This window comes from Antennarius striatus, chromosome 13 (genome assembly GCF_040054535.1).
Source record: "Antennarius striatus isolate MH-2024 chromosome 13, ASM4005453v1, whole genome shotgun sequence".
Lineage (NCBI taxonomy): Eukaryota > Metazoa > Chordata > Actinopteri > Lophiiformes > Antennariidae > Antennarius > Antennarius striatus.
The window spans coordinates 1,874,902-1,893,749 of record NC_090788.1 but is presented as its reverse complement, the minus strand read 5'-3'; the positions used below and the strand labels follow the sequence as shown (position 1 = coordinate 1,893,749).

General features: G+C 40.2%; 2 protein-coding genes across 4 annotated transcripts; both read left to right on the top strand.

Moving 5' to 3' along the window:
* The first annotated feature begins 840 nt into the window (after positions 1-840).
* On the top strand, positions 841-4,563 carry LOC137606578 (histamine N-methyltransferase-like). Its single transcript, XM_068331892.1, has 7 exons — positions 841-895; positions 1,780-1,926; positions 2,456-2,508; positions 2,628-2,735; positions 3,290-3,420; positions 3,540-3,633; positions 4,007-4,563. The coding sequence occupies exons 2-7, from the start codon at positions 1,790-1,792 to the stop codon at positions 4,363-4,365; spliced, it is 882 nt and encodes a 293-aa protein (XP_068187993.1). The 5' UTR covers positions 841-895; positions 1,780-1,789; the 3' UTR covers positions 4,366-4,563.
* A 1,965-nt stretch (positions 4,564-6,528) lies between these two features.
* LOC137606512 (histamine N-methyltransferase-like) lies at positions 6,529-16,618 on the top strand. 3 transcript variants are annotated; one of them, XM_068331786.1, is made up of 7 exons: positions 6,529-6,551; positions 8,169-8,315; positions 9,787-9,839; positions 9,965-10,072; positions 15,386-15,516; positions 15,637-15,730; positions 16,012-16,618. In XM_068331786.1, exons 2-7 carry the CDS (start codon positions 8,179-8,181, stop codon positions 16,368-16,370), a joined length of 882 nt encoding a protein of 293 aa, XP_068187887.1. In that variant the 5' UTR covers positions 6,529-6,551; positions 8,169-8,178; the 3' UTR covers positions 16,371-16,618. The 3 variants fall into 3 exon arrangements, with proteins under 3 accessions (XP_068187887.1, XP_068187888.1, XP_068187886.1); XM_068331787.1 differs by lacking the exons at positions 15,386-15,516; positions 15,637-15,730; positions 16,012-16,618 and adding exons at positions 10,401-10,531; positions 10,652-10,745; positions 11,027-12,589 and having other exon boundaries at positions 9,965-10,060; XM_068331785.1 differs by lacking the exons at positions 15,386-15,516; positions 15,637-15,730; positions 16,012-16,618 and adding exons at positions 10,401-10,531; positions 10,652-10,745; positions 11,027-12,589.
* The last annotated feature ends 2,230 nt before the right edge of the window (positions 16,619-18,848 follow it).

Here is an 18,848-nt window from a genome sequence, read left to right as displayed (position 1 = left end):
TCATACATGTCCTGCACCGCTCTAACATACTTCTCTGCCACTCCAGACTTCCTCATACAATACCACAGTTCCTCTCTGGACACCCTGTCATCAGCTTTCTCCAGATCTACAAAAACACAATGCAGCTCCCTCTGGCCTTCTCTGTGCAAATACTGCATCTGTAGTACTCTTTTTTGGCATGAAACCATACTGCTGCTCACAAATGTTCACTTCTGCTCTTAGTCTAGCTTCCACTACTCTTTCCTATAACTTCATTATATGGCTCATCAGCTTTATTCCTCAGTTGAATTATAAAATGTGACACGAAAAAAAGGCAGCACGGAGGCTCAGTGGGTAGTCCTGTCACCTCACAGTAAATAGGTTCTGAATGATTACTCGGTTTGTGAACTTCAATTTTGAAATAAATTACAAATTTTGGACTTTTTCTTCTGTTGTAATTTTGGTTTCTCAAAATCCCTCATGTCATGTGAGAGGGAGAAACCTTCATGCTATTCAAACTCAGTAGAAAGAGATTAGTCATTGTCACCACTGGGATGGGTGGAACAGGATTGACCTTTGCCGATCTGGTTAACATAATGTGATAATTGCCACACTTTATTTTATAACTCCAGGGGAGATGATAGTTTATGAGACCAGGTCAACAACCGGTGTCTCTCCTGATCCAACACAACATGTAACACCTTGACATGTGATCCCAACAGCTCCGACCAGAAAGAGATAATTATTCAGCACACTGAACCAACACAGTTTATTTCTCAAAGGGGGGGCTTCTAAAAAGCCTTCTCATTGGAGGAGTTTCTTGTCTGCCCCCTTTTCATTCCTTAAAAAAAAGCTGTGGGAGGACTTCATGTCATTCTGCTCATCTATGTGGAAACACTAGCAACTGCACCAGCATGTAAGTGAATAAAGTCTCTGTCTGTCTGCAGGTATATCATTTGTACTACAGTCTCTTATTGAATGTACAATGTTAGACTATTTTATTTGGTCCATTTCTTTGCCATCATTCTTGTTTCAATAATTCTCCAAAACAGGCATGATTAACATCACGTGGTGAATGTTGGCTGACAAATTGGATCTAATGCAGACACACTTCTAACAATATCTGTCTATTTTTCTTTGGCATTTTGATATACTCCATGGTGTATCAATCATTTTTGGGTTTTTCTTGTGTGGGTTGAGGAGAACAATAAATCTACAATAGAGCATGAAGCACTATTTTAACAAAAACTAGGAATTTCCATGTGCATCGTCTGACTTGTCAAAAACTCACTGTACTGTTTTTTACATGTCATTTGCATGAGTACAAATAAACATTCCAGCTTCCTGTTCCTCAGCCGCCTTTTAAATTTTAGAACTCTGTGTGGCCCAGAAGTCAAGACGTTTGCCATCCTCTGCGCTAGGTCTTACTATTAAATGACCAAAGCATTAATATCTGCAGAGGAAACTGCAACTGAATTTTTAGCTGTTGGATCCATTGGTTGGAGTTTCAGACTCTGGGAGAATTTCAAGCTATACAATCCATGTCCTTGTTCAAAGATATTTTAGGCACATTTTGCATGGATCCTCACTCCATTCTTCTTTCCTTCTTTACATCATGAGATCTAAGCAACATGTTTCTTGCAAAACATTGTTAAAGAGAATGTAAAGTTAAAAAACTAAATATTGTGTCTTCACATTTTAAATACTGTTTGTGCCCGTTCTCATTATGATGGTACAATGATTCGAAATGTTCACAAAAATAAATACAATCAACCGTATATTTTCATGTTTTCTTGACAGATAATTAGCCATGGAATCTCCTCTGAAGAGTCTGTTCAGTGATGGGGACAGGTTTCAGAAAAGCTACCAGCTTTTACTGGAGCGCTCCAACAAGCTTCAGCGTATGCAGCACTTCTTCAACAACCTGCTGCCAGATATAATGTCCAGGTAACGTTTTCTCACTGCCCTCTAGATAGTCATGAGTGATATGTACCATTAATGTTACAGCATTTATTTCTCCATATAATCCAGGAGTGGTTCTAGGGTGAGACCTTTTGGGGACTCAGACCCCAGAGACAGGAGAAATGTTTGTGTACATAGAACACTTGTGTTGGAGGTGGTCTGGATTGCATCGCTGCTTTTTGCAGATGAATCCCTGGGAGGTGCCCCATCATCACAAAAAACATGCGTTGGAGGAACGTTAGGTCATGTCGGCCCGTGGTGGCAAGCACGCCCAGGGTGCAGCGGCTCAGGACCAACGCTCCATCAATTGTTTGATGACAACAAGAGCTTCTTTATCTTTTCTTTCTTTAGTTGTAACATGACAAAAGAACAGTCAGCACTTCATTGTTTTTCAAGATAAGAAAGTCCATTACATTTTTTCACTTTATCACTGATAACTTTTTGAAACACATTTAGTAGTTGTGAATTTGGAAACGTCTAGCTGAACACTCAAAATATATCTCTTGTTCTTCAGCACTGTCAGTAGAAAGTCCCAAATAAATGTCATTGGAATTGGAAGTGGATCTGGTAAGAATATACACTAAATAATTAATGTTAAACATTCAGTACTGATGTTTCAGTTGAACATTGAGGAACTGTTTTATAAAAGCCACAACTGCCTGCTGAAGCTTTTTCTCTGCCTGTAGGTGAGCTTGACCTTGAGATGTTGTCAGCACTCCACCTGAAGAACCCCAACATGATGGTGGACTATGAGGTGGTGGAGCCGGTGGCCCAGCAGATAAGTAAATACAAAGGTACTGCCTTTATTCGAGATTTAGCTAGGAGGTTAAATACAAGATGTCTTGTCCTGGTCAACACAATATAGATAGTTTGAAAGAATAAAAACCCAAACAGAAAAGACGGGTTAACATCATGAAACAATATAAGGTGTGTTGTTGTATCTACTGTATATATTTCTTATCTTGTATATGTACTCTATATTGTGCTGTAAATTAGCAGCACATCCTTTAAGTTGTCTAATTTGTGAGGTTTAAAATGACAACCTTTTATTTGAATCATTAACTTTATACATCACAGCGAGCTGCAGTAGCTCGTCTGTTGGTTTGGACCACAACAGCCTCCTGGTGTCTCTCTCAGTTTCTCCACACAAACGGTCATAAATCTTGGCTTGCGCTCATGGTTTCTGCCTGAAACACTTTTAACAGAGTCTCTGCTGAAACTGATTCAATGTTGTTTTATTTGTTACAACTTTACACTTACAGTCATGGAATAGCAACCAGATACTGATAAGACATTAATACGTTGCTTTAATATACATTCCATCACTCTATTCTGTCTGTTGATGCAGAGTTGGTGTCTCAGACTCCAGGATTAGATTACATCAAATGGAACTGGAACAACATGACAGTCCAAGAGTTTGAGAAGGACTGGAAAGAGAAAGAGAGGACCAAGAAGTTTGACTTCATTCACATGTTCGATGTTGGTGTTGCTATTGCAGTCACAAACTATTTCATCGTGTCCATTTTGTCACATAATTTAAACAGATTTAATATCAAGCATTGGGTTTTTTAGCTCATTGTCAGAGGTGAACCCAACAGATGCTGTATCATGTGAAGGACCGTGGATCAACCATCAGCTTCGTCCAGAGTCTCCTAAACAAGAATGGGAAACTTCTCATCAGTCTGTCGCCTAGTGAGTCAATGCAACTCATTTTACGTCATGAAAACCATCTTCTTTGATGGTTTTATGCTGTAATCAGTAAATGTATATCAAAGGGCTGCTTGACTTGGATGACCTTAAGAAGTCCTGTGGATTGATTGATCGATCTTTTTAGTACTGCTTCAATTCTTGCACAATTTTGTTTGATCATTCTGCCGCATTATACTGTAATATTCATTTAGAAACCCGTTTAAATATAAAAGTACATATAGTTCATATTTGCATGGTCATTTTAAGTTGCAGACAGACAGATCGATCCCAAACAGGGAAATTCACAGTGCTTCAATGGAACTTTTCAGGGCCTCAGACCACAAATTCTCAGTGGTTTTCATGTTCTCTCTTCCAGCTGATAACGGTTGGGCAAAACTGGAAAAGACCTACGGCGACAGGTTTATTCCAGCAGAAGTCAGCTATGTGGTCATTGAAGTAATCAAACAGTATCTGGACTCCAAGGGAGTGAGCTACCAGAGCTACTTGCTGCGATCTGAAATAGACATCACAGAGTGCTTCACTGAGGGGAATGAGGAAGGAGAACTGATGATTGATTTCCTCACTCAGGTGCTAAACTTCAAGAAGTCAGCCCCACCTGAGCTAAAAGCTGGGGTCCTGGAGTTACTTCACCACCCAGACTGTAGTGTGGAGACCAATGGAAAAATCATGTTAAAAAATGATTATGAAATAATAGTTGTGGAACAACTAAGTTAAAGAAAAGATATATATGTTCCTCTTTTCCATGGGAAACATGCATCAATCCAACAGATTTGAATGACCGTGACCTGGATGAATGAAAATCTTCAAAGAGATTCATGCGTCACCTCATCTTAATGAAACCAAATGAGGTTATCATTGTACCGCCAATGACAAGCAGTCTAACGTGTAACAACTACACCAATGTATCCACAAATAAACTGCATACATCATAAATGTTAAGTTTCACTGGTTGTAATTACAATGTGTGAACAGTTTGCCTTCTTGTTGATGGTGTGTTCTTTGGTTAGCTTTTAGGATCAATGTTGTCATGTGGTGGCAACATGGAGGGGGTGATTCCAGGGTTCTGTTGACACTGTCTGGCCCTGTGTCTCTCTCCATTGCCCTTTCTGTATCTCAATCATATTTCTTTTCCACCCAACCAGTCAAGACATACAGCTGCCCTCCAGAGTCTGTGTCCATAGATATTTTTGTATTCTTCCCCTAAACCCTGTTGCTGAACCATCTTTTCTTTCAGGTTATTTGAGAATTGTTTTGAAGCCCTCATGTTTCCACTCCTCACAGGAGATTCAAAGAGGAGCAACATGCCATCAGGCTCCTTAAGTGCTTTGTCTCATCATTGGATGCACCTGTCTATCAGGTTCAAGGCTTTATGAGCTCACCAAGTCAACCTTGTGTTCCAGTTAACCAGAAGTAGTTACAGGTGTTCAAATGAACAGAAACGACAAGGGTGCCCAAATGGTTGCACCCGTGTCATTTTGTTTTAATGCTTGTTGCTTATCCTCAGAATCATATTATATTGCACATTTAAAGAAATACTGACTATTCTGAATAAATTGTGTGTGGCTTAATTGGTTGGTTTGGCCACTGCATCGTGGCTAGATCATGCTTTATCCCACATCAAGCCTACATGTAAGCCTCCTCTCAAATTACAGGCCAACCTGCCATTCTTATATAAGATTCTAGAGAGTATAGTGACCAAACAGTTAAATATTTGTCTGAGAATTAATTGTTAGAGGACTTTCAGTCAAGTTTTAGAACAAATTACGGTATGGAGACTGCACCCCTAAGAGTTACAAATAACCCTTTAATAGCATCTAACAAAGATCTTCTGTTTTAGTTTTATTTGACCTCAGTGCTGCGTCCAACACCCTTGATTATAATATTCTTCTCAGGAGATAAGAAGATGATTTGGGCATTAAACTGGTCTAGATCACATCTGTCTGACCTATTTCAGTTTGTTCATGTAAATAATAAATCTTCAGATAGAGTCTTCGTTTTGGAGCACCTCAAGGATCTGTTCTGTGGCCGATTTTATTTAATATACAGTTGTTACCCCTTGGAAATATAAGAAAACATAGCATTAATTTTTCACTGCTATGCGGATGGTACCAAATTAAATTTGTCAATTAAAACAGACAAATCTGACCAATTAGATACTTTAGAAATTGTTGTTTGTTTAAAAACTTCTGGATTAGGTAAGTGCGAGCGGATGGTAGCACACAGGTGCACGTGGCGTATGTGAACAACATCAGGGGGGTATGGCATATATGAGATATATGGTTAATCTTAACCAAATAAATTATTTTTATCTGCTTCAGACAAAAATCTAAATTTATGAACATAATTTGGCAATGTTTACCGTACATCACAGACGCTTTATTTAGGAATGAATGAAAAGCCTTTTTTGATGATTATAAAAAAAATACAGGAATTATTATTTTGCCATAGTAAATATGTTGTTACCATTGTAGTCAGAATTGGGTCTTGAATTATTTCTGTGGACTTGGGTGAAGCAGGCTGACGTGAGGAGAAAACAGGGAATTGTTGTCACTGAAATCTGCCTAAATAAACATCTACAGGCAGTACAGTCCTGACTTCACAGAGATCATAGTCTGTAATGATGGACCAAAGTGTATCAATGAAATAATACTGGTGTCTGTTCTGATCCAACACAACATGTAACACCTTGACATGTGATCCCAACAGCTCCGACCAGAAAGAGATAATTATTCAGCACACTGAACCAACAATGTTTGTTTCTCAAAGGGGGGGCTTCTAAAAAGCGTTCTCATTGGAGGAGTTTCTTGTCTGCCCCCTTTTCATTCCTTAAAAAAAAGCTGTGGGAGGACTTCATGTCATTCTGCTCATCTATGTGGAAACACTAGCAACTGCACCAGCATGTAAGTGAATAAAGTCTCTGTCTGTCTGCAGGTATATCATTTGTACTACAGTCTCTTATTGAATGTACAATGTTACAATATTTGGTCCATTTCATGAAATACTTTTGTTTCAAGAATTCTCTAAAACAGGCAGGATTAACATCATGTGGTGAATGTTGGCTGACACCTTCAATCTAATGAAGAGACACATTTTTATTTACCTGTAACAATATCTGACTACAGTAGTACATCTACTAACGAAATTAATTGGTTCCGGAAGAAATTATGTAAGTAGAAAATTACGTAAGTATAGAACAGGCTATAAGTACCAACTTTAGGGAGGCTGGTCTCAACCATAGTATGTCCAACCAAGATGTAGGATGGGAAAAGATGTCCCCAAAGTCAACCAGCCGTTTGAGATACATGTACAGTGGTACCTCTACTTACGAAATTAATTGATACGTAATAGGTAATAGCCAATGGCAGAGCAGCTATGAGAATGAGGTGTTCAGGAACCTCTGGGAGATTCGAGTATCAGCCGATACTGTGTTTTTACATTACGTCGAAAGTCGACGTAAGTCGAAATTTCTTTCGTAAATAGAGGTATTGTTTTCCTGCTGAGAAATTTCGTGAGTAGAGACATTCGTAAGTAGAGGTACCACTGTATTATTCTTTTGGAATTTGATATTCTCCATGATGTATCTCCTCAATCATGTTTGGGGGTTTTTTGAGTGGGTTGTAGAGAACAATAAATCCGCAATAAGGAATGAAGCACTCTCTTAACAGAAACTGTAGGGATTTCCATGTGCACTCCATTCAGAACTCACCACTGTGACCTGTACAACCTGGTAGACTGGACATCCCTCCACACCAGACGGCTCCACCACTGCTTTCACCTCATTTACAAATCCATACCTGGAAAAACACCTCCCTACCTCTCCTCCCTTGTACACCTCTCCCATCCTGCCCCCAATCTTAGGTCCAGTCAGCTCATCAAACTCTCCATCCCTAAAGCCCGTACTGTCTTTGGTCGCAGTGCTTTTCCATTTGCTGCAGCTAATGATTGCAACACCCTCAAACTCATTGTCCCCATATCACTCACTGCTTTTAAACAAAACCTGCATGAAATTGTAGTTGACAGCTGCACTTGTTGAGTGTCTCTCTCTCTCTCTCTCGCTCTCTCTCTCTCTCTCTCTCTCTCTCTCTCGTTCTCTTTTTTATTGTATTTATTCTTCTTTATATTTTCTGTATAATGTATAACTTTGTGTTAATATCAGCCTTCCTCCCCACCCCCACACCTCCAAGGGCCTCTGCTCTTTGTTCAGGCTGAATTTTGTCAATAAGAACCTGTTCTTAATTGCTTGCCTGGTTAAATAAAGGTTAAATAAATTTAAAAAAGAGGATTTAAAAATTTTTTTTTTGTGTTTGCTTGTTCTCATTATGGAGTTAGTTACTTTTTCTTTAATAATACATCAACTTTCTTGGAAAATGGGTTTGTCAAATGACAAACAAATGTCGATTTCTAATTTACAATTTCCTAGCAGATATCGCACCCCGGAGCTTTGAATGATGTGATTTGGGAAAAACGTTCAGTAAAATAAATACAATCAACCATATATTTTCATGTTTTCTTGACAGATCATTAGCCATGGAATCTCCTCTGAAGAGTCTGTTCAGTGATGGGGACAGGTTCCAGAAAAGCTACCAGCTTTTAATGGAGCGCTGCAACAGGCTTCAGCGTATGCAGCACTTCTTCAACAACCTGCTGCCAGATATAATGTCCAGGTAACGTTTTCTCACTGCCCTCTAGGTAGTCATTAATGAGGTGTACCATTCATGTTTGCAGCATTTATTTCTCCATATAATCCAGGAGTGGTTCTAGGGTGAGACCTTTTGGGGACTCAGACCCCAGAGACAGGAGAAATGTTTGTGTACATAGAACAAGTGTGTTGCAGCCATGACTCTGACTCTGTCGTGGATGGGACGCCTCTTTAAGGATGCGTGGACGTCCGCCACAGTACTAAATTGCAGACTGCGGTTCCTCTTTAAAACGGTGGGCCAAACAGTGTGAGGCAACTGCAGTGACATCACACGCCTCAGCCTCCCTGGGAAAGTTTACCACAAGATGCTGGGATGGAGGGTCCGGCCGATTGTCGAACCTCAGATTGAGGTGGAACAACGTGGATTCCATTCTGGTCGTGGAACAAGAATCCCTCCAAGATCCCCACTCTTCCAGGGGGGCTTGCATAGCATCGCTGCTTCTTGCAGATGATGTGGTCCTATTTGCGTCATCGGCCTGTGACCTGCAGCGCTCACTGGTCCGGTTTACAGCCGAGTGTGAAGCGGTGGGGATGAGGAGCCGCACCTCCAAATCTGAGACCATGGGTCTTAGTAGAAAGCTGGTGGATTGTCTTTTCCGAGTGGAGAATGAGGTCCTTCCCCAAGTGAAGGAGTTCAAGTATCTCGCAGTCTTGATCACGGGTGCAGGACCAATGGAGCGTGAGATTGGACGGACAATTGGGGCAGCAGGAGTGGTATTGCAGTCACTTTATTGCCCTGTTGCAACAAAGAGGGAGCTAAGCCGAGAGGCAAAGCTCTCCAACTACCGTTCAATCCATGTTCCTACCCTCACCTCTGGTCATGAGTGACGGGTCATGACCAAAAGAGGTCACGGATAAAAGTGGCGGAAATTGGCTTTCTCAGGCGGGTAGCTGGTGTCTCCCTTAGAGATAAAGAAACGCTGCTGTTCGCAGAGACTCAGAGCAGAGCTGCTGCTCCTTCACGTAGAAAGGAGTCAGCTGAGGTGTTTTGTTCATCTGGTATGGATTCCAACAGGGTGCCTCTCTCGGGAGGTGTTCCTGGCACATCCAGCTGGAAAGAGACCTCGGAACAGACCCAGGACCAGTTGGAGGGATTACACCTTGACACTGGCTTGGGAACGCCTTGGGATCCCTGGGAGGTGCCCCATCATCACAAAAAACATGCGTTGGAGGAAGGTTAGGTCATGTTGGCCCGTAGTTGCAAGCACACATGGGGGGCCACGGCTCAGGTCCAGCTCTCCATCTAACCTTGAAATTTCGTCGTACAATTATATGAAAATTAAAGCTTTTTTTTCTCTTTTGTTGTCACATGACAAAAGATTAGTCAGCATTACATTATTATTTTTTAACATAAACTTTTGTAATTAATCTGCTTATCAGTGATGAATTTCCAAACTATTTGCTGAACACTCAAAATATTTCTGTTTGTTCCTCAGCACTATCAATGGAAAGTCCCAAATAAATGTCATTGGAATTGGAAGTGGATCTGGTAAGAATATACACTATCCAATAGTAATTAATGTTAAACATTCAGTCCTGACGTTTGAGTTGAACACTGGGGAACTGTTTTATAAAAGCCACAACTGCCTGCTGAAGGTTTTGCTCTGCCTGTAGGTGAGCTTGACCTTGACATGTTGTCAGCGCTCCACCTGAAGAACCCCAACATGATGGTGGACTATGAGGTGGTGGAGCCGGTGGCCCAGCAGATAAGTAAATACAAAGGTACTGCCTTCATGGTAGTTTTTGTAATCCTTTTGTTCTATCAGAGAATTAACAAGGAAGATGTCTTGTCCTGGTCAACGCAACTTCATGAAAAAGAGAATATATGGTGTGTTGTGCTATCTGTATATTTCTTATGTTGTATATGTTGTCTATATTGTCCTTTAAATTAGCAGGCAACCTTAACATGATTTATAACATAAATCAATCAATGTCATTTTATCTGTTCAACTTTACACTTAGTCATGGAATAGCAACCAGATACTGATAAGACATTAATACGTTGCTTTAATATACATTCCATCACTCTATTCTGTGTCTGTTGATGCAGAGTTGGTGTCTCAGACTCCAGGATTCGATTACATCAAATGGAACTGGAACATCATGACAGTCCAAGAGTTTGAGAAGGACTGGAAAGAGAAAGAGAGGACCAAGAAGTTTGACTTCATTCACATGTTCGATGTTGGTGTTGCTATTGCAGTCAAAAACTACTTTAACGTGTTCATTTTTGCACATAATTTAGGCAGATCTAATATCAAGCATTAGGGTTTTACTACTCATTGTCAGTGTTGAACCCAACAGATGCTGTATCATGTGAAGGACCGTGGATCAACCGTCAGCTTCGTCCAGGGTCTCCTCAACAAGAATGGGAAACTTCTCATCAGTCTGCAGCTTGGTGAGTGAATGCTGGTTTTACATAAAGAAGAGAATCTTTGATGGTTTAAATCTGTAACCAGTACATGTTTATCAAAGGGCTGCTTGACTTGGGGGACTTTCAGAGGTCCGGTGGATTAATCAGAAATCCATTTTAATATAAAAGTACATATAGTTCATATTTGCATGGTCATTTTAGGTTGCAGACAGATCCCAAACAGGGAAATTCACAGTGCTTCAATGCAACTTTTCAGGGCCTCAGACCACAAATTCTCAATGTGGTTTTCATGTTCTCTCTTCCAGCTGATAACGGTTGGGCAAAACTGGAAAAGACCTACGGCGACAGGTTTATTCCAGCAGAAGTCAGCTATGTGGTCATTGAAGTAATCAAACAGTATCTGGACTCCAAGGGAGTGAGCTACCAGAGCTACTTGCTGCCATCTGAAATAGACATCACAGAGTGCTTCACTGAGGGGAATGAGGAAGGAGAACTGATGATTGATTATCTCACTCAGGTGCTGAACTTCAAGAAGTCAGCCCCACCTGAGCTAAAAGCTGGGGTCCTGGAGTTACTTCACCACCCAGACTGTGGTGTGGAGACCAATGGAAAAATCATGTTAAAAAATGATTATGAAATAATAGTTGTGGAACAACTAAGTTAAAGAAAAGATATATATGTTCCTCTTTTCAATGGGAAACATGCATCAATCCAGCAGATTTGAATGACCGTGACCTGGATGAATGAAAATCTTCAAAGAGATTCATGCATCACAGCATTTTAATGCAACCGAATGAGGTTATCATTGTACCGCCAATGACAAGCAGTCTAACATGTAACAACTACACCAATGTATCCACAAATAATCTGCATACATCTTAAATGTTAAGTTTCACTGGTTGTAACTACAATGTGTGAACAGTTTGCCTTCTTGTTGATGGTGTGTTCTTTGGTTAGCTTTTAGGATCAATGTTGTCATGTGGTGGCAACATGGAGGGGGTGATTCCAGGGTTCTGTTGACACTGTCTGGCCCTGTGTCTCTCTCTCCATTGCCCTTTCTGTATCTCAATTGCATTTCTTTTCCACCCAACCAGTCAAGACATACAGCTGCCCTCCAGAGTCTGTGTCCATAGATTTTCTTGTATTCTTCCCCTAAACCCTGTTGTTGAACCATCTTTTCTTTCAGGTTATTTGAGAATTGTTTTGAAGCCCTCATGTTTCCACTCCTCACAGGAGATTCAAAGAGGAGCAACATGCCATCAGGCATTGGCTGCCAGCTCTTTGTACCAATTGATCTCCTTCAGTGGACTTTCTCCGACGCTCCAGACATTTATGTGTTTTCTTTCTGTTGTTGACTGATCCCAATATGCTTCACTCAGAGCAACATTGTGTTCGCTCGAGGTTGATCTCTGAAATACGCAAACCTTGTTGCATTGTAAGCTGCTGCAACTTCTCCATCTTCCTCTGATTAACAATCCTCTGCTTTAACTGGATCACTCTCCCAAGATGCCAAATTCCATGATTAGAAGTATGATTTTCACTGACAAGCTCTGCCAGACCATCCCCCAGCCCTTCCTGTTGAAAAACAATCAACGTCTATGGCAGCCAGTGCGTTAAGTGCTTTGTCTCATCATTGGATGCACCTGTCTATCAGGTTCAAGGCTTGATGAGCTCACCAAGTCAACCTTGTGTTCCAGTTAACCAGAAGAAGTTACAGGTGTTCAAATGAACAGAAACGACAAGGGTGCCCAAATGTTTGCACCTGTGTCATTTTGTTTTAATGCGTATTGCTTATCTTCAGAATCATATATTGCACCTTTAAAGAAATACTGACTATTCTGAATAAATTGTGTGTGCCTTATCATGCCTTATCCCACATCAAGCATGTAAGCATGTAAGCCTCCTCTCAAAATACAGGCCAATCTCCAACCTGCCATTCTTAAACGAGATTCTAGAGAGTATAGTGACCAAACAGTTAAATATTTGTCGGAGAATTAATTGTTAGAGGACTTTCAGTCAAGTTTTAGAACAAATTACGGTATGGAGACTGCACCCCTAAGAGTTACAAATAACCCTTTAATAGCATCTAACAAAGATCTTCTGTTTTAGTTTTATTTGACCTCAGTGCTGCGTCCAACACCCTTGATTATAATATTCTTCTCAGGAGATAAGAAGATGATTTGGGCATTAAACTGGTCTAGATCACATCTGTCTGACCTATTTCAGTTTGTTCATGTAAATAATAAATCTTCAGATAGAGTCTTCGTTTTGGAGCACCTCAAGGATCTGTTCTGTGGCCGATTTTGTTTAATATACAGTTGTTACCCCTTGGAAATATAAGAAAACATAGCATTAATTTTTCACTGCTATGCGGATGGTACCAAATTAAATTTGTCAATTAAAACAGACAAATCTGACCAATTAGATACTTTAGAAATTGTTGTTTGTTTAAAAACTTCTGGATTAGGTAAGTGCGAGCGGATGGTAGCACACAGGTGCACGTGGCGTATGTGAACAACATCAGGGGGGTATGGCATATATGAGATATATGGTTAATCTTAACCAAATAAATTATTTTTATCTGCTTCAGACAAAAATCTAAATTTATGAACATAATTTGGCAATGTTTACCGTACATCACAGACGCTTTATTTAGGAATGAATGAAAAGCCTTTTTTGATGATTATAAAAAAAATACAGGAATTATTATTTTGCCATAGTAAATATGTTGTTACCATTGTAGTCAGAATTGGGTCTTGAATTATTTCTGTGGACTTGGGTGAAGCAGGCTGACGTGAGGAGAAAACAGGGAATTGTTGTCACTGAAATCTGCCTAAATAAACATCTGCAGGCAGTACAGTCCTGACTTCACAGAGATCATAGTCTGTAATGATGGACCAAAGTGTATCAATGAAATAATACCGGTGTCTGTCCTGATCCAACACAACATGTAACACCTTGACATGTGATCCCAACAGCTCCGACCAGAAAGAGATAATTATTCAGCACACTGAACCAACAATGTTTGTTTCTCAAAGGGGGGGCTTCCAAAAAGCGTTCTCATTGGAGGAGTTTCTTGTCTGCCCCCTTTTCATTCCTTAAAAAAAAGCTGTGGGAGGACTTCATGTCATTCTGCTCATCTATGTGGAAACACTAGCAACTGCACCAGCATGTAAGTGAATAAAGTCTCTGTCTGTCTGCAGGTATATCATTTGTACTACAGTCTCTTATTGAATGTACAATGTTACAATATTTGGTCCATTTCATGAAATACTTTTGTTTCAAGAATTCTCTAAAACAGGCAGGATTAACATCATGTGGTGAATGTTGGCTGACACCTTCAATCTAATGAAGACACACATTTTTATTTACCTGTAACAATATCTGACTACAGTAGTACATCTACTAACGAAATTAATTGGTTCCGGAAGAAATTATGTAAGTAGAAAATTACGTAAGTATAGAACAGGCTATAAGTACCAACTTTAGGGAGGCTGGTCTCAACCATAGTATGTCCAACCAAGATGTAGGATGGGAAAAGATGTCCCCAAAGTCAACCAGCCGTTTGAGATACATGTACAGTGGTACCTCTACTTACGAAATTAATTGATACGTAATAGGTAATAGCCAATGGCAGAGCAGCTATGAGAATGAGGTGTTCAGGAACCTCTGGGAGATTCGAGTATCAGCCGATACTGTGTTTTTACATTACGTCGAAAGTCGACGTAAGTCGAAATTTCTTTCGTAAATAGAGGTATTGTTTTCCTGCTGAGAAATTTCGTGAGTAGAGACATTCGTAAGTAGAGGTACCACTGTATTATACTTTTGGAATTTGATATTCTCCATGATGTATCTCCTCAATCATGTTTGGGGGTTTTTTGAGTGGGTTGTAGAGAACAATAAATCTGCAATAAGGAATGAAGCACTCTCTTAACAGAAACTGTAGGGATTTCCATGTGCACTCCATTCAGAACTCCCCACTGTGACCTGTACAACCTGGTAGACTGGACATCCCTCCACACCAGACGGTTCCACCACTGCTTTCACCTCATTTACAAATCCATACCTGGAAAAACACCTCCCTACCTCTCCTCCCTTGTACACCTCTCCCATCCTGCCCCCAATCTTAGGTCCAGCCAGCTCATCAAACTCTCCATCCCTAAAGCCCGTACTGTCTTTGGTCGCAGTGCTTTTCCATTTGCTGCAGCTAATGATTGCAACACCCTCAAACTCATTGTCCCCATATCACTCACTGCTTTTAAACAAAACCTGCATGAAATTGTAGTTGACAGCTGCACTTGTTGAGTGTCTCTCTCTCTCTCTCTCGCTCTCTCTCTCTCTCTCTCTCTCTCTCTCTCGTTCTCTTTTTTATTGTATTTATTCTTCTTTATATTTTCTGTATAATGTATAACTTTGTGTTAATATCAGCCTTCCTCCCCACCCCCACACCTCCAATACGTGACAGTAACAAATTCCTCATTGGTATCATTTAAATGTTCTTCCACTTTGAAGCAGAACGTCTGTGTAACATAATAAATCAATGTTGTTTTATCTGTCGCAACTTTGCACTTATAGTCATAGAATAGCAATCAGATATTGATAAATTATACAGTACATTGCTTTAATATACATTCCATCACTCTATTCTGTGTCTGTTGATGCAGAGTTGGTGTCTCAGACTCCAGGATTAGATTACATCAAATGGAACTGGAACATCATGACAGTCCAAGAGTTTGAGAAGGACTGGAAAGAGAAAGAGAGGACCAAGAAGTTTGACTTCATTCACATGTTCGATGTTGGTGTTGCTATTGCAGTCAAAAACTACTTTAACGTGTTCATTTTTGCACATAATTTAGGCAGATCTAATATCAAGCATTAGGGTTTTACTACTCATTGTCAGTGTTGAACCCAACAGATGCTGTATCATGTGAAGGACCGTGGATCAACCGTCAGCTTCGTCCAGGGTCTCCTCAACAAGAATGGGAAACTTCTCATCAGTCTGCAGCTTGGTGAGTGAATGCTGGTTTTACATAAAGAAGAGAATCTTTGATGGTTTAAATCTGTAACCAGTACATGTTTATCAAAGGGCTGCTTGACTTGGGGGACTTTCAGAGGTCCGGTGGATTAATCAGAAATCCATTTTAATATAAAAGTACATATAGTTCATATTTGCATGGTCATTTTAGGTTGCAGACAGATCCCAAACAGGGAAATTCACAGTGCTTCAATGCAACTTTTCAGGGCCTCAGACCACAAATTCTCAATGTGGTTTTCATGTTCTCTCTTCCAGCTGATAACGGTTGGGCAAAACTGGAAAAGACCTACGGCGACAGGTTTATTCCAGCAGAAGTCAGCTATGTGGTCATTGAAGTAATCAAACAGTATCTGGACTCCAAGGGAGTGAGCTACCAGAGCTACTTGCTGCGATCTGAAATAGACATCACAGAGTGCTTCACTGAGGGGAATGAGGAAGGAGAACTGATGATTGATTATCTCACTCAGGTGCTGAACTTCAAGAAGTCAGCCCCACCTGAGCTAAAAGCTGGGGTCCTGGAGTTACTTCACCACCCAGACTGTAGTGTGGAGACCAATGGAAAAATCATGTTAAAAAATGATTATGAAATAATAGTTGTGGAACAACTAAGTTAAAGAAAAGATATATATGTTCCTCTTTTCAATGGGAAACATGCATCAATCCAGCAGATTTGAATGACCGTGACCTGGATGAATGAAAATCTTCAAAGAGATTCATGCATCACAGCATTTTAATGCAACCGAATGAGGTTATCATTGTACCGCCAATGACAAGCAGTCTAACATGTAACAACTACACCAATGTATCCACAAATAATCTGCATACATCTTAAATGTTAAGTTTCACTGGTTGTAACTACAATGTGTGAACAGTTTGCCTTCTTGTTGATGGTGTGTTCTTTGGTTAGCTTTTAGGATCAATGTTGTCATGTGGTGGCAACATGGAGGGGGTGATTCCAGGGTTCTGCTGACACTGTCTGGCCCTGTGTCTCTCTCTCCATTGCCCTTTCTGTATCTCAATTGCATTTCTTTTCCACCCAACCAGTCAAGACATACAGCTGCCCTCCAGAGTCTGTGTCCATAGATTTTCTTCCCCTAAACCCTGTTGTTGAACCATCTTTTCTTTCAGGTTATTTGAGAATTGCTTTGAAGCCCTCATGTTTCCACTCCTCACAGGAGATTCAAAGAGGAGCAACATGCCATCAGGCATTGGCTGCCAGCTCTTTGTACCAATTGATCTCCTTCAGTGGACTTTCTCCGACGCTCCAGACATTTATGTGTTTTCTTTCTGTTGTTGACTGATCCCAATATGCTTCACTCAGAGCAACATTGTGTTCGCTCGAGGTTGATCTCTGAAATACGCAAACCTTGTTGCATTGTAAGCTGCTGCAACTTCTCCATCTTCCTCTGATTAACAATCCTCTGCTTTAACTGGATCACTCTCCCAAGATGCCAAATTCCATGATTAGAAGTATGATTTTCACTGACAAGCTCTGCCAGACCATCCCCCAGCCCTTCCTGTTGAAAAACAATCAACGTCTATGGCAGCCAGTGCGTTAAGTGCTTTGTCTCATCATTGGATGCACCTGTCTATCAGGTTCAAGGCTTGATGAGCTCACCAAGTCAACCTTGTGTTCCAGTTAACCAGAAGAAGTTACAGGTGTTCAAATGAACAGAAACGACAAGGGTGCCCAAATGTTTGCACCTGTGTCATTTTGTTTTAATGCGTATTGCTTATCTTCAGAATCATATATTGCACCTTTAAAGAAATACTGACTATTCTGAATAAATTGTGTGTGCCTTATCATGCCTTATCCCACATCAAGCATGTAAGCATGTAAGCCTCCTCTCAAAATACAGGCCAATCTCCAACCTGCCATTCTTAAACGAGATTCTAGAGAGTATAGTGACCAAACAGTTAAATATTTGTCGGAGAATTAATTGTTAGAGGACTTTCAGTCAAGTTTTAGAACAAATTACGGTATGGAGACTGCACCCCTAAGAGTTACAAATAACCCTTTAATAGCATCTAACAAAGATCTTCTGTTTTAGTTTTATTTGACCTCAGTGCTGCGTCCAACACCCTTGATTATAATATTCTTCTCAGGAGATAAGAAGATGATTTGGGCATTAAACTGGTCTAGATCACATCTGTCTGACCTATTTCAGTTTGTTCATGTAAATAATAAATCTTCAGATAGAGTCTTCGTTTTGGAGCACCTCAAGGATCTGTTCTGTGGCCGATTTTATTTAATATACAGTTGTTACCCCTTGGAAATATAAGAAAACATAGCATTAATTTTTCACTGCTATGCGGATGGTACCAAATTAAATTTGTCAATTAAAACAGACAAATCTGACCAATTAGATACTTTAGAAATTGTTGTTTGTTTAAAAACTTCTGGATTAGGTAAGTGCGAGCGGATGGTAGCACACAGGGGCACGTGACGTATGTGAACAACATCAGGGGGGTATGGCATATATGAGATATATGGTTAATCTTAACCAAATAAATTATTTTTATCTGCTTCAGACAAAAATCTGAATTTATGAACATAATTTGGCAATGTTTACCGTACATCACAGACGCTTTATTTAGGAATGAATGAAAAGCCTTTTTTGATGATTATAAAACAAATACGGGAATTATTATTTTGCCATAGTAAATATGTTGTTACCATTGTAGTCAGAATTGGGTCTTGAATTATTTCTGTGGACTTGGGTGAAGCAGGCTGACGTGAGGAGAAAACAGGGAATTGTTGTCACTGAAATCTGCCTAAATAAACATCTGCAGGCAGTACAGTCCTGACTTCACAGAGATCATAGTCTGTAATGATGGACCAAAGTGTATCAATGAAATAATACCGGTGTCTGTCCTGATCCAACACAACATGTAACACCTTGACATGTGATCCCAACAGCTCCGACCAGAAAGAGATAATTATTCAGCACACTGAACCAACAATGTTTGTTTCTCAAAGGGGGGGCTTCCAAAAAGCGTTCTCATTGGAGGAGTTTCTTGTCTGCCCCCTTTTCATTCCTTAAAAAAAAGCTGTGGGAGGACTTCATGTCATTCTGCTCATCTATGTGGAA